The 14,974-nt window shown below is 41.8% G+C and overlaps 2 protein-coding genes across 5 annotated transcripts in view; one reads left to right on the top strand and one right to left on the bottom strand.

The window, feature by feature from the left end:
- Positions 1–3,712, top strand: part of ZPBP (zona pellucida binding protein) — a 35,790-nt gene extending 32,078 nt beyond the window's left edge. For all 3 annotated transcript variants that reach the window (XM_080976996.1, XM_080976994.1, XM_080976993.1), the window contains one exon: positions 3,522–3,712. In XM_080976996.1, coding sequence (XP_080833122.1) covers positions 3,522–3,613 — 92 coding nt within the window. In that variant the 3' untranslated portion in view covers positions 3,614–3,712. The remainder of the gene's footprint in view (positions 1–3,521) is intronic.
- A 4,371-nt stretch (positions 3,713–8,083) lies between these two features.
- Positions 8,084–14,974, bottom strand: part of VWC2 (von Willebrand factor C domain containing 2) — a 30,664-nt gene continuing 23,773 nt past the window's right edge. For both annotated transcript variants that reach the window (XM_080978783.1, XM_080978784.1), the window contains exon 4: positions 8,084–10,842. In XM_080978783.1, coding sequence (XP_080834909.1) covers positions 10,691–10,842 — 152 coding nt within the window. In that variant the 3' untranslated portion in view covers positions 8,084–10,690. The remainder of the gene's footprint in view (positions 10,843–14,974) is intronic.

Raw genomic sequence — 14,974 nt, 5'->3', positions numbered from 1 at the left:
GTTGTACCAAAACAGCATTTATGTTTTGCTTTTGAGTCTTGTTGTTCCTGTTGAAAAGCACTTAAAGCATGTTGTTATATGTAAAAGGGACACTGTTGAAGTTTTTGTTCAATTGATTGAGGAACTTTTTTGAGCTGTGCCCTGTGTGGTTGTACATGGACTGTACAACTGTACACTGAAGCCTTGAAACAAACACTGAAGGTCTTTTCACAGCTCTGGGCTAGGCTCCAAGATCCAGGGCTTAGCCACACTTACCTTTGCCCTAGACTTTCTAGGCACTGATCTATGCTTTAAAGTTCCATGCCCAATATCTTCTTTTTTCCCTTTTCCTTTGTCCCACCAATTCCCCCAGGAATTGGAACCTGCTTCTTTACCACTGAATTGGAACAAACAGCAATTCAGGTTTTCCACGGGGAACATGGAGCTTTAAAGCGTAGGCCTGTGCTTAGAAACGCAGCCCGGAAGGAAGTCTGAATGAGACTAGACAAAAGGAAGAGAAACCTCTCCAGTTCTCATGTCATCTTAAACATTTGAAAGGTTCTCCTCTTCCATACCATTCTTGGCACTGTATGGAGCAGAAATATTCAGGCAACTACTGTATTTTTCTCTCTATAGGACTCACTTTTTCCCCTCCAAAATGAAGGGGAAATGTGTGTGCGTCCTATGGAGCGAATGCAGGCTCCTTGGCTTCAGCGATAGCAACGCGAAGCCTCCAAAGCACAGAGGGAGAGCTCCCCCCGCGCTCCGGAGGCTTCGCATTGCTTTCACTGAAGCCGCCGGAGCGCAGGGAACTCCTGCTGTGCTCCGGGGGCTTCAGGCAGTTATCCGCAAGCCTTCGGAGCGCATCAGGAGTTCCCGCCACACACTGAAGGCTTGCGGATAGCCGCCTGGAGAGCGAGAGGGGTCGGTGCACACCGATCACTCTTGCTCTCTAGGCTTCGCTTCGCTGAAGGGGCGTTGCGCAGAGAGGGAGAGCTGTGCAGCGCTCCTTCAGCGAAGCGGGAGGAGAAATGGAAGGGGCTCCGTTTCTCCTACCGCTTTGCTGAAGGGGCGCTGAGCAGAGAGGGAGAATTTTTTTTTCCTGTTCTCCCCCTCTTATGGTCCGGTGCGTCCTATAGAGCGAAAAATATGGTAAATCATAGAATCGGAGAATTCTTTGTTCGTGTTTAGTGTGTTAGCTCGTATGACTCACTAAAGCCACACAACAGATTCCACAAGCACACTAGTTTGCCTGAACCCGAGTCTGCCTTGGGTGCTGATGGGGGTGTTGTGTCAGTGCGGGAGCTGAACCTGCTTCTTGCTTTCCTGTCCCTTCTTTTTAATCTTAAACCCTGCCCTTCTGAATATACTGTATAGCTTCATAGAGCTATAACTGTTAATCAATTTAAAGGATTGTTAGTTTAGACAGCAGCCTAGGGGGTCTGTTGCCACATCTAGTTTGACTGTTAAACTGCTTGAACAGTCTCCTGGTGGAAGGGCCTTGGCAATTAAAAGTGGTATTAAACATTGTGTAACTAGGGTTTAAACAAGAGCTACAAGGGTCAAGACAGGGTGAAACTAAGCCCCCCTCCTATTATGGCTGGGGGAGCCCTGCTGTGGATACTCTAAATACTTCATTATGCAGATGCTGTTTGAAGAAATTCATATAGTGGATGCTGAGCAAATCCATCCCCTGGTGACCAATTTATTTAGAGCAACTGTTGATTATATTATGCTTAAAGGAGGACATGGACCCCACAAATGTTATACTTCTTAAAACTGAAGTAGCCCATGATGAATGCCTATTTATTTGACTCTATGCCAAATAAGCTAACATAGGCAAATGTTCTTGTAAAAAAATAGTAGTAGTGATATTTATTTACTTAATTTCTAATCTCCCCACCCTTTCACTGACAGGTGATTCCAGGGTAGTTATTACTTAATGAAAGCAAATGCTTATACCATAGTTCAATTTAATTGATTGATATAATATTAAATTTTCATTAAAATACCATTCAAATACTGTTTGGCAATGCTTAGTTCTAACTGGCCTGCAATATTTTGATCACTAGGTGGAGCTAATGCTATTTAATAAAAATCTACAATATGAAAAACAGGAGGATAAGGCAGTGTATTCCTCTGAATACTTCAAATAACAGCCTGGGAATCTCGTGGAGAGAGTGCTTTTCCCCTCAGCTCCAGCTTGCAGGCTTCCCATTAATATCTGGTTGGTCCCTGTGAGGACAGGGTACTGCATTTAGATGGGCCTTTGTTGTGATCCAGCCAGGCTCTTATGCTCTTTTCTTAAATCTCAGTAAGTCCAGTGGAACCTACAAGTAAATATGGATAGTTATGTAATGTAACATTGTCCATTTCCTAGGAGTTATTTCCATACCAGCATCCAGCATTATGTCTGCACAGGTGTTAGTTTGCAAACTCTGGTTGTGTTCTCATGTCCTAAAAATCACATACACTGAATATGGAACACATACAGGTAATGTGTAATGTGTTGGCATGAATGAAACTAGTAAATCTTGGTGACCTGCTGTTCACTTTTGGGGACAACTGATCAATAGGAGGAAATGCCACAATATTGAATACATAACACAAAGGTTCTTGCTTGTCTTTTATAGACATTTCTGTTTCAGCATATTGAGAAATACATGAGAATAATAGAAACCAGAAGGAAGAGAACTCATAGCATCCCTTGGGGCTATATGGTTCCAAGAGTAATTCATGGAATTTGGCCTTCATTATCTCTCTATAGCATGTGTTCATGCCTTCAGAAAATCTGTATATGGAAACTGGTTTACACAAATCAATTCAGTTTTCCAATCATGAAGCTATCACTGCAGCTTCTTAAAGATTAAATTGTTTGCCTAAAAGTAATTCCGAATATAAGGCAGGGATGGCCACCCTCATACGCCACATTTGGCGGGTGGGTGAGGCCATCCAGTTATCAATTGCTTGATGTCACAATGGCATCAGGTGATGATTGTAAGGACTTAAAGCACCACACAGGCCTTGCAAAGATCCCTGCATAGTGCTTTGGAGCACTGCTGATCAGCAGGTTTGAAGTCATGGCCCATCAGCTGTTGGACTCTGACTTTATACTTGCTTTCTGTAAGGATTGGGTGCTCAGTTGATTTCCTCATGAAGAGCTCAGTCACACAGTTGGTCCAGATATGTCTGTCTGCCACACACTGATTGTCCCATATGATGTCAAGTGGGCCTGCTTTGGGGAAAACAAACTTGAAGGCTCAGGTGGGACCCCTGCCAAGCCACAATTGACCCACAAGCTGGAGCCTCCTCACTCATCCCCGATACAAGGAGTTAACTTGGTGGCCATTTTGACCAAGATAATTTATTCGGACTGGCAGCATCTCTTTCCCAGCCTTGTTACTGGAGATCCTTTCTAGACATGGCAGAATTTGAAATTTATATGAAGAATTAAAGCAGAATGAATTTCAGAGTTTAAAAATCCTAACAAATACTCTATAAATGATTTTTTTAAAATGATGGTTCAATGTGTTTGTTTACAGTGGTTTGCAGTCCAGGATCCTATAACCCTCGTGAAGGAACTCACTGCCTTCCATGCAACAAAAGTTTGGAATATGGAGCAACACATTGTTAACAGAATACCAGCATAGACCTTGTGCTATATTTAGTAGCACTGATGTTCTTGATTTATAATATATTTGTAATGCAAATAAAATGATTTTTTAAACTCCAATTTAATTGGTATTAAATTTGCATTTGGTTGAATGAAGAATGGTATGAGATTGCTGCCAGAAAAACTACAACCTGTTTTGATGCCTCTGGTAGTTTCACATATTTCACATATTCTTAAGGGCAAAGGGATATGCTATTTTTACCAAGTTCTCTTATCTTAAGACCTTTATCAGACCTGTGTCTGATGTAGTAGATGATCCACCTGAGTGCATCCATATGGACTGAACAGAACTGGATCTGCTCAACCCTCATGCTTACCTTGGGCCATTCACTAGCACTCACCCTGATGAGCTTGAGAGTTGCAAAAAGGCAGGATCTGAATCAGGCATAGGCAAACTTGGCCCTCCAGATATTTTGGGACTACAATTCCCATCATCCCTGTTAGCTAGGGATCATGGGAGTTGTAGGCCAAAGACATCGGGAGGGCCGAGTTTGCCTGTGCCTGATCTAAATGCTGTCCATAAAGAAATAAATATGAGGGGGAAATATGCTAGCAATGCATGTTCCCTAAGTTCTTTTGGAGAGATATAAATAGGGTGCAGATGTGGCAAGTAAGTGATAATTTCGGATATGGAGCCAAGGCTATTTTTCGTGTTGTGAAACTCTTGCTATGTACTAAAATTATGAAAGAGAAAGTTAGCAACCCTCCTGAAATTAGCTTAACGTAATTGTTGAACAATACAATTCACCTGTTCGCCGCAATCAATGTATTCTGGGCTATAGGGCTCTGAATTGTGCTGGTTCATCCCACTATTTAAGTCATAATATGAAATGGCTTTTGCAAACTCTGTAAAAGGTCACTAAATAAATTCATGTGGAAATTATAGGCTCCTTCCATTGAAATAGAGATTCTTGTACATGCAAAAAACCAGTGAGTATATATGAACACAGAGATCTCTATCGGAAGCAGTTTTGTGAAAGCTAGTTAGACCCAAAGATTGTTACTAATCTGTGTTGCTGGCATAGAAGACAGTGGAGGAGTGTGCCTTTGGGGGTGAGGTCAAACTGTTGGGTGGTTAACGCAGACCTGGTCTGTCAACAGCCTAGTGCACGTCCTTGGGGTTCCTGCCATCCTTCATTCTGCGGATATGACCAAGCCAGCGTAGACGTCGCTGAGACGGGTGCGAACATGCTGGAATTGTGGGCTTGGGAGAGCACATCTTCATTTGTAACACTGTCCTGCCATGTGATACCCTGATGCAGCACATGTGGAAGGCATTGAGCCATCACTTCTGATGGTTGTAAGTAGCCCATGACCTCCATAAAGCAGCGTGCTCAACACCCAAGCCTGGTAGACCTACATTTTGGTACTGGACGTTAGCATCACATTCTCCCATGCCTTTTGGAGAGGTGAGTGATTGCCATAGGTGCTTTGCCAATACACTTGTGCAGTTCGGCCTTGAGGGAGAGGTTTGCTGGTTATGGTGGAGCCCAGGTAGACAAAATCATCTATTGCCTCAAGTGTGTGGTCACCAATGCTGGTGTGTGGAGTGCTGATGATGTCCTGACCCAGGATGTTGGTCTTCATCAGGCTGATGGGCCTCTGATCTTGCTGAGCAATGTGAAGAGTCCTTTACGGCTGGCAAGGTCAAAGATCTGTGCTGCTTGTGAATCGGTGATGATTCTAAGGTGGGATGATGGAGCTGTGACCTGTGGGCCAAATCCAGCCCTCATCTAGCCACTTCATGTCATCCACCAGCCCCAGGCAAAATCGAATGTCTCTTCACATTCGAAAGCTGCTACTTCCTGTGACGAGATGACCTTGCTAGGAGTTGCTAGCAGCTAGGAAGGGCTACCAAGATCTCCTAACAATGGCACCATGCAAGAGGGACAAGAGGTGCCTTTTCAAGGTAAGCACTGGGTTGTCTTATCACAGTGCTAAGACTGAGAAGAGGCTTAAATCTGTGCTGTGACCGGGCAGTTTGAATCTCCATCCCCCTCTATGCATGTGTGCAAGTAGGTTCATTGGCTGTGCTGATTACTAGCATGTGGTTCTTGGAAAGCTGGCCAGCTTTGAATATGAACCTCAGGCCAGTAAAAGGTTAGCCACTCCTGCTCTGAGAATTGAAGCTCTCAAAATGGATGAATAATTTTATGTATAAATATATAAATATAAACCAATGTGGCTTTGTAGCAGGAAGACAGATGTCTAGTTTAATAAGAACAGTGTTGAATAAAGTAGATACAAGAAGAAATAAATTGAAAGCTGGTATAGTAGCATTGGATATTTTTACGGCTTTTGACTGTGTAGAATGGCCAGCATTAAAAATGATTATAGAAAGCTTAGGATTTGGAGAACGATTTAAGGGATTAATAAATCAATTGTATTTGAGGAACAAGGCATTTGTTGTAGTGAATGATGGGATAACAGAACAAATAACACTAGCCTGAGGTACAAAACAATGATGCCCCCTTTCCCCAATTTTATTTGTATTGGTCATTGAAACTCTGGCCAATGTAATTAGAGAAGATGGAAATATAAAAGGCATAAGCAGTAATGGAAAATAGAAAACAAGTTTATTTGCAGATGGCACCTTGCTAACTCAAAAATCCATGGGAAAATATGCAGGTAATAAGAGACACATTTGAATTTTTTTGGAGAAATAACAGGGTTGCGAATTAATTGGTTGAAATCAGAGAAGATATTTAACTGATGAAGATGAAAAATGAACATTTTTGAAGGAAATAAAAATAGATACAATTAAGAAATGTAATAAATTAATGGGGAATAAATGTATCAAGAAATTCAGAAAATTTAGACCAAGGGAATCTTAAAATGGGAAATTAAGGAAAAGCTGGAGGAATACAAGAAAATTAAGCTTTTATGGTTTGGAAGAATAGCTATAATTAAAATGAAATTTTTGTCTTGAACAATTTTTTTATTTAGATTGTTACCAATTGAGCTATCAGAGACAGAGATAAAGGGTTGGCAAAGTATGATTAATAAATTTTGTAATGGGGATAAGAAACCTAGAATTAGAAGATGGTATAAACTCCAGAAAAGGAGTGGACTGGTAGCTCAACAACATCAAGTTATATAGCAAATATATAGTTATATATATATATAGAGTTATATAGTTAAAATATATCATAGATGGGATAACAGAACAAGGTGAGTTAGAATGGTTAGAGAGTGGTACCCAAGAAATGAAGAAGTTAAGTTGAGTATATTTTTTTATCAAACCAAATAGGCAATGGTGACAGAATATTGAAAATACCTTATTAAGAAACATCATTGAGATATGGGCAAAATATAAAGGAAAATTGATACCAGCAAATTCCCTACGAACTCTGGTGGTGATGAAGGAAGACTTCCCAGTAAATTTTAAAAAGGAAATTGAAAAAGTGAAAGAAGAAAATACTTAAAGGCGTGGGTGGAGAAAATGAGAAGCCCACCCAGCATGGCCAATGATCAGGGATGGTGGGAGCTGAAGTCTCAGCAACATCTAAACCGGCATCTCACTGGGTACCCTTGTACTAAATCATCTGAAACATGAGCTCTTGAGATGAATGAGAGCATATTGAACTTGCCATCGCATGGCAGACATGTCGACTTGAAAAGGGAAACTATCTGAAAGCCATCTTAAATCATCCATATTTTGCTGCTGTTTGTACCTTTCTCTTATGGATGGGCTCCCATCTCTCAGCTTAAGTAAATACTTCCTGTGCGGTCTGGGAAACATGCTCCCCTTATCTTCTTCCTTGGTTCCTTCAGCAACAACTGCAAGCTGTTAGAGATTCAGTTTCTAGATCAGAAGAGCCGTCCTGGGTCAGGTCACTGGTCCATCGTAATCCAGCAGGACTTGAGTGCAACAGCGCTGTCTTCTCTTACAATTCCCAGAGGCAGACTGTCCCTTCCAGTGGAGATAGTACATAACTACCATGACTGGCAGCCACTGAAAGGCTTACCCTCTATACATTGGTCTAGACAGCTTTTAATGCCATCCAAGTTGGCTGCCATGATTTTCTTTGGGGAGGAAATTTCATAGCTCAATTGCACTGTGTGAAGTACTTCCTTTTGTCTTTCTGAATCTGCCAACATTTTGCTTTATTGAACAGTCCTGGGCTCTAGAATCAGAGAGAGAAAATGTACCTGCACCATGCGTAACTGAATGCATAATTTTATTGCTGTCTATCATGTTGTGCTGTACTTTCTTTTTCTCTAAACTAAAACGCCCCAAATGCAGCAATCTCTCTTCACAGAGGCATGGCTGCCCCTTCTGGAACCTCTCAGATTATGAAACCTGTGCGATTTCTTCTGTTTTTTACCTCCAAGTAATTCAAATGTTTTATATAATGAACATTTCTGAGTGATAAGTTCTTCAACCCCCACGTAATGATGAGCTGATGGGTATGTTTTGGTATTATAAAAAAAGATTTCTAGGCTAAATCTGAAATATATTTCATGAGCTTGTGGCTTTAACTTCTCTGTGCCATTTGAAAAAAATATTCTGCTTCCTTGTGCTCTTATACATTGTCTGATTTTCTGATTCACACAAAGAAACAGCACACCAACTTGTCTTCAAACAGCAAATGCCCCATTAAACCATTCCTAGCTCAGAAGCTTTCCCTTATGTTGAAAAGGCCACTGGGAAATGGCTGTTCATGGAGAGCAGATAAAAATGTTTTTTGTTGCACTCACTTTTTTCACTCTGACACCAAAATCACCTTTGGGCATTTTCAGTTTCTATGTTCCTTCTAGGCTTTTGCCTTGCTGTTGGCATTGCCAGTCCAGTTGCTGCCTGGAGCTGTTTGTTTTGCTGAAGTCTGCCTACTACGGATATTCTTTAGTCTGTCAGCTAATTTCACACTGAACAGCCATCAAATGTTATGGTCTCTTGCTAGCTACAATGGAGGCCAGAATTGAGTCCAGTGACCTAGATGTGAAAGACTTCAATGCCCATTATGAATCCCCTGAGACATCTTGTCATTTGTAACCACATCAAAAAGCAGAAGGGCATCCTTGCTCCACATTGCAGCGATGGTCATGCAAAGATCTAAGTGTGGGTAAGAGGAAATTCTATATAAAAAGCTAGAGTTCAATAAAAACATTTTATCTTCAGCACCGTGATGTGAAAAGCTTTCCAATTTATAATTTTAAAAAGAAAATCCTACTGAGGTCATTGCCACAACAGTGTTAGGAAAAGGGAGTATGTACACATGTTGACATGTTTTAGCAGATATTCTGCAACACGTGCATGTAAGACTAGCTGACTGCTCAATCCAGTGAACGGTCACACTTCCACATGAAGTTCTGTTCTATCGAATGTACATTTTTTCCATGGAACACCATCACTTGCCCTACAATGCTCTCGTGTGCCCCAAATTGTGTGCTCAACATAGCAAGCTTATCTTGTGCCATTCTGATGCTTTTGCTATACTCTGCACTCAATGATTTGAAGGATAAAAATTTTATTTACCTATTAAATGCTTGTTTTGGCTTACTACACATTTTAAAATTGATGTCTAAAAATGCAAACCTCTGTTGCATTTCAAAGGCTTCATTAATGTCAGTGGGACAGCAGTGTCACCCTAGGCATTCCTGCTCAAAACTAAGTTTTGAGTTTAATGGAACTTACACCCAGGTAACTGCATAGGTCTGCAACATAAGATACATATAAGCAGGTACAAGATGGCAGCTTAAATGGCTGACAACAAATATCTTACAATATATTACAGCTCTGCACCCCAATTCTTTTTCAAAAACATAATTGCAAGAGAGTATTTTTTTTAAAAAAAAACATGCTATAGTCTAAAGTTAGGGATAATATATGATACTTCCAAATAGCAAACTTACCCCCATTAGCTTTGGTGATATGGTTTTATTTGTGGCAAATAAATACTTCATTATTTGCTCTCGAGAGTGTAGATTCCTACATGATGATCTAGCGTGTTTTCCAAAAGTATTGTAAAACGATGTTGGCGTAGACTGCTATTGCTACACATTTCAACAAATTTATTCACATTTCTGTTACTTGGATATGGGGGGCCATGAAGAGATTTGAGGTGTAACACATTCCCTGGGGACAATTGGACAGTGATAGCTACAAAAATATAATATGCTTCCTATGCTCACTATCAGTGCATGGTTTTTTCAAAAAGGAATTTTGTGTATTAGAATTCCTTCTGGAGGTCTAGAAATATATAAAGACAATCCTCTAATTAGTTTTTTACACTGATGTAATTATTTGTATATTACCATGAACATTTTTGGTAAAGGCTAACAGTACAATTCTGTACATGTCTAGTAAGTCCTATTTTCATGTGGGTTTACTCTCAAGAAAGTGTGTAAAGACTAATATAGGTAGAATTTGTCAAGATATCAAGCCAGGTCACAGAGTAACCCAATTTTGGCCAGCCAGAATATATTACTGCTAGTGTAATCAATATTGTCCCACATCCAAGAAAAGAAAACCTGGCTCACATTTTGCACACACGTACACTCATAAGCTCACTGAAGTCAGCAACAAAAACCCCAGAGGCTAGGACTGAACCTATTGTAAACTTTTCAGAGTAGACCACCGTCAAGTTCTTATCATTTTCAGATTTATCATTTCCCTGCCTTTTTGTCCTCCCCCCACAAAAACAGCTTCTGTCACAAAGTCATGTTTTCTTTTAGTCAAGACCAGGTATGCAAGAAGACAATCATTTCTCTCTCCCAACATTTATTTAATCTCTCAACTATATAAAACATTTATTTTAAACTCTATAATAGGATTATAGAAATAATATAATCTTTTAATGTAATTTACAGTACTCACCTTGGAAATATAACACATTTAATAAGATGTGAACACTCAAGTCCAAACCTTCTTTTGCTCAAATACTGTTCTACTGTGGAAAAAGAAAATGCCAGCAGGATCCTTTGTCCTCAAGCAAAACAATAGTTCTTTTGAAGATGTTTCTTGGTTCACTCAAATATCGTTTGGAGCATGGAAGTATTTTTATAAAAACATCTCGCGGCATTGGGTTTGTGGATCTAGATTTGCTTGCAGTCATGTCTGGTACACATCGCCTGCCGTTCAATTCGCCAAGTCACTTCTTCATAGGTACAGTGGCATATAGTGCAGTCGTCAGTCTTCACCTCTCGACCTGCAGGGATGACTGTGGTCTCTGCAAAGCAGTTGGGCCCTGGAACAGAAGGAGGGGGGCACTGAGTGCAGCTGCTTCACAGGTTGTGCCAGGTGCGCCAGAGGTGGATGTGGAGACGGCCTGAAATCCTCTCTCTGACTAACAATATGGACTCAAGCAAATCACAGCCTTAAAGCCCACAAACACGTCACATGGTTGTGAGGAGGATCAGTATGGTAAGAATGGCAAAGCTTTTAGTGTATTCCAAAGTGTTATTGCAGTTATTTTTAGTAATGACTCTTAGGGGATCTCCAAATGCATTCTGAAGCAGAGTTTATTTTATGTATTAATTTCCTAAAATGTATACTCCCCTTGATTGTTTAAAAAACAACAACCTCAAAGTGATTTACAAAAGAAAAAAATATCAAGAAAAAAATCACAATCATACTTTAAAACACAGAAAAGTTAAAATACTAAAACAGATTAAAATGACCTCATCTTTCTAAGCATCTGGGTAGGCTTGTCTAAACAACAATGGTTTTAGCAGGTGCTGAAAAGAGGACAGTGAAGGTTCCTGCCTGATGTCAATAGACAAGGAGTTCCATGTTCTTACAAATATGAAATAGGTATTGTGTGGCAGCTGCACTAGTGCCAATTCTGCCAATCAAAGTGGTCCCAAGCTTTTGTGGCGCAATCAAATGCTTCACCAATAATACATGAAGACTGTGGAGACTTAAGTATTCTTGCTAAAGCAACATTAAAGTTTTAAGGACCTATGAAGTGAAGGGGGTGCTGGTCTTGAGCAGCAACCAATGGGCAGGGCCTCCCCTCCCTTTACCAACAGGTAAGGATGTGCACTCATATCCGGCTATCTAAACACCCATTGTTTGAGAATTCGCTTATCCAAACATGAGGAATCTGTGCCCAGACCTCACTATACACACTGCAGATTCAGATACCCAGACAGCTGGACCTGCATGTGGTGCTTTAAACAAAGAAGCAGCCTTAAACAAGCCTTCCTTTTTGTGTTTGGCCGGTTCACAGCAGCCATTTCACCAGAAACCATGGTGGGAGGCGGGGAGAAGGTGGGAGATATCAGACAAATGAGCATTTTCCCCTTCCTTGTTTGCTTTTTGCAAAGTTTCAGTGGATTTTCCTGGGTTTTTCCCATCACTTTGGGGGTCATAATTCCATGGTCGGGAACACATTAGAAATTTCCCCATGGGAATGAATAGAAATCATTGACTAGTTATGTGAGCCTAACAAATGATTTCCTGAGGACGCATTGGGTTCAGAGAATGAGACCTGTGTATCCTTATCTCTGAGCCTCTGCATCCGCTGCTGGTGGGGCTGCTCCACATGCCGCTCTTGCTCCACCATCCTCTTCTTCTCCATCATGTTGAACTGCTCAAGGAGTCCTGCGATTCCTCCCTCCATTTTCAATTTCAGGGGAACGCTGTTCCTAGGCCTTCTCTCCAGGAAACACAGATCCCACTGATAACACCAGGGTTACAAAAGTTGGGTGCCACACCCCACTCCATCAAGTGATAGCAAGATCCCAGGGGGTTCCAGGCACCTACCCAAGGTTCTGTGTTCCACGGCAGAGACTGTCTTAGCTTTAAGAAATATAGTTTATTCACCTATTTACACCTTCGGTCTGCATGGAGGGAGTCCAGATCTTACGGCATGGTCATTTCAAGAGGGGCTTGTCCCCACAGCAGCACAACCCTGGAGTCCAATGCATTTCCCAGTCATCTCTACAGCCAGCCTGCCCAAGATGGATGCCAGTCTCCCTTCTCCCCAGAGCACCCAGTATTATAGATTTGGATGGGGGACCCCCTAAACCCTAGAAATTAATAAATGGTAAGAATTTCATTATTTGGTCATGTGAAGGGAGAAATGCAAGCTGCAGAGGAATTCCTGGGTTATCCTAGGCAAAATGACATGGCCAAGCTAGGGCCATTAAGAAACAAGAGAGGGCCATTGAGAGCCCTTGGCAATGCAAGAGAGCTGTCCTCCCCCCTTGCCCTGAGGTGTGAACAGAGACTGGGGGGTTGGAAGGATGGCAGGGTAACTGGGTGGGAGGTGACAGGAAAAGTTATGAACACTAGAAGATTCTATGGAATCAGGAAGAACTTTCTGACAGTGAGAGCTGTTCATCTTTGGAATGTTCTCTCTCTGGAGCTGGTGGACTCGTCTTCCTTAGAGGTTTTCAAGCATGGGATGGATGGACATCTGTCAGGGAGGATCTAGTTGAGATTCCTGCATTGCAGGGGGTTGGACTGGATGACCCTTGGGATCCCTTCCAACTCTTCAATTCTATGAAAATCTGAAAGCTCTAATCAGCTAAATAATCATATTGATAAATGTAGATTTCAGGTTTTAAACATCCGTGGTGTAGTGAGGCATTTTCTCTGAGGCATCAAGCCTCAGAAAATAAAACAACCCTATACCTGTAATTACAAGACTCATTTTTGACTAATTATGACCTATTTATTCGTACTAAATAAAACTGTGTTGGCAGATTGTGACTGAATGCAGACACCAACTGTCAGGAAAGAGGCAAAACCTTAAAATAGAACAGAATGTTTGCTCTGGCTGACAGAGAGCAGAATCCCACCTTTTCTAGTGTGACATCTGCCACTCAGGAACCCCTCACAGGCAAGTACTACTTTGCGTTTGGCTGACTTAGCCCCAAGTGGGTCTGGAAAGAGGAGAAGGGAGGGGCGAAATGTGTAAGATATTGGAAAGGACTGAAGACTAGCCCAATGAGAGAGAAAGGGGCTGAACAATCCCTCCACTGATCTCCGACAGCCCCATTCTGCTGCTAAGCTTTAGGCATTAATTTAATAAATAATAGCAATAAAGCACCTCCGGGTGCAAGTAGATAAATAGGGACCGCTTACTAGCGGGAAGGTAAACGGCGTTCCGTGTGCTGTGCTGGCTCGCCAGATGCAGCTTGTCACGCTGGCCACGTGACCCGGAAGTGTCTGCAGACAGCGCTGGCCCCCAGCCTCTTAAGCAAGATGGGCGCACAACCCTAGAGTCTGGCAAGACTGGCCCGTACGGGCAGGGGTACCTTTACCTTTAGCAATAAACTAATAGTAGAAGATTCTAGAAGAAATCAGGCAGTAGTGGCTCAACACTGTTTCTGGCTACTATTCAAGGCTTTAAGGGTGAAACCTCAAAGGTTCAGAAAGTATACCCGTAAAATTTAAAACTGATCACAGGAGGGTAAGTGCACAGCACCCAGCCCACCATCTCACACTGATACCACCTGGAGCAAAGGACTATGGCAGACAATCACTCAGCATAGTAGGAACATTCTCTGCTAAAAGAACAGGTGCCAACATTTGGGCTCCTGCAAAACCAGTATTGTCACTGAACTAATAAAAATCCTAATGACAGTGGAATTGGCCCATGGGCCTCTCGCAGTGGAAGAGGTTAAGAAAGGAGGCATCTGACCCAGCCCAAGTGATGTGGAACCCATAAAACAGCTTAAAGCACAAAAATCCCTGAAAGAACAAGAAGCTGTGCTTGGGATGGTGTCACGCATATCAAAGTTCATTCCAAGATTCACGGAAATCACAGCTTGCTAAAGAGGCCTGAAGAAAAAAGGCACTGAATGGTACTGAAACAACAAGACACTTCAAAACACAAAAGAAGTTATCACCCAACTGAAGTATTGTGTTGAAACAAAGGAATTAACAACTAACCTCACAGGCAACAGTTGTGGCTGCGTTGTTGAAGGAAGGGCACCTTGTGGCAGATGCTTCAAGAGCATCAGCATCTACTCAGCAGAATTATGCTCAAGTTGAAAATGAACTACTTGCTATTGTCTCTGGGTGTACACTTGAGGGCACTTTGCAACAGTGGAAACTGATCACAAGCTCTTGCAAACACACTAGAGAAACCTCTAACCTCTGCTCCACCAAGACTTCGGCTCTGATCCTGAAACAAATTCAAAAGTAACATACAAGCCTGGAAAGACATCCCTGCAGCTGATCTGCTCTCACACAACTGGGCAGAAGGAGAAAAGGCCACAGAGAAGGACTGGGAAGAGCAGGGGCCCATGATATTGCAACACCTCCCTGCAACCACAGACTCGAAGAAAGCAGGCAGAACAGAGAGGCGAGGGAAAGGAAAACAAAAACCTAAGTGCAGAATGTCTTACCTGCAAGCATCAAGTTAC

This window comes from Podarcis pityusensis (assembly GCF_964106645.2).
Source record: "Podarcis pityusensis genome assembly, chromosome: 13".
In the NCBI taxonomy this organism is placed as follows: domain Eukaryota; kingdom Metazoa; phylum Chordata; class Lepidosauria; order Squamata; family Lacertidae; genus Podarcis; species Podarcis pityusensis.
This window is presented reverse-complemented; position numbering and strand designations above follow the sequence as displayed.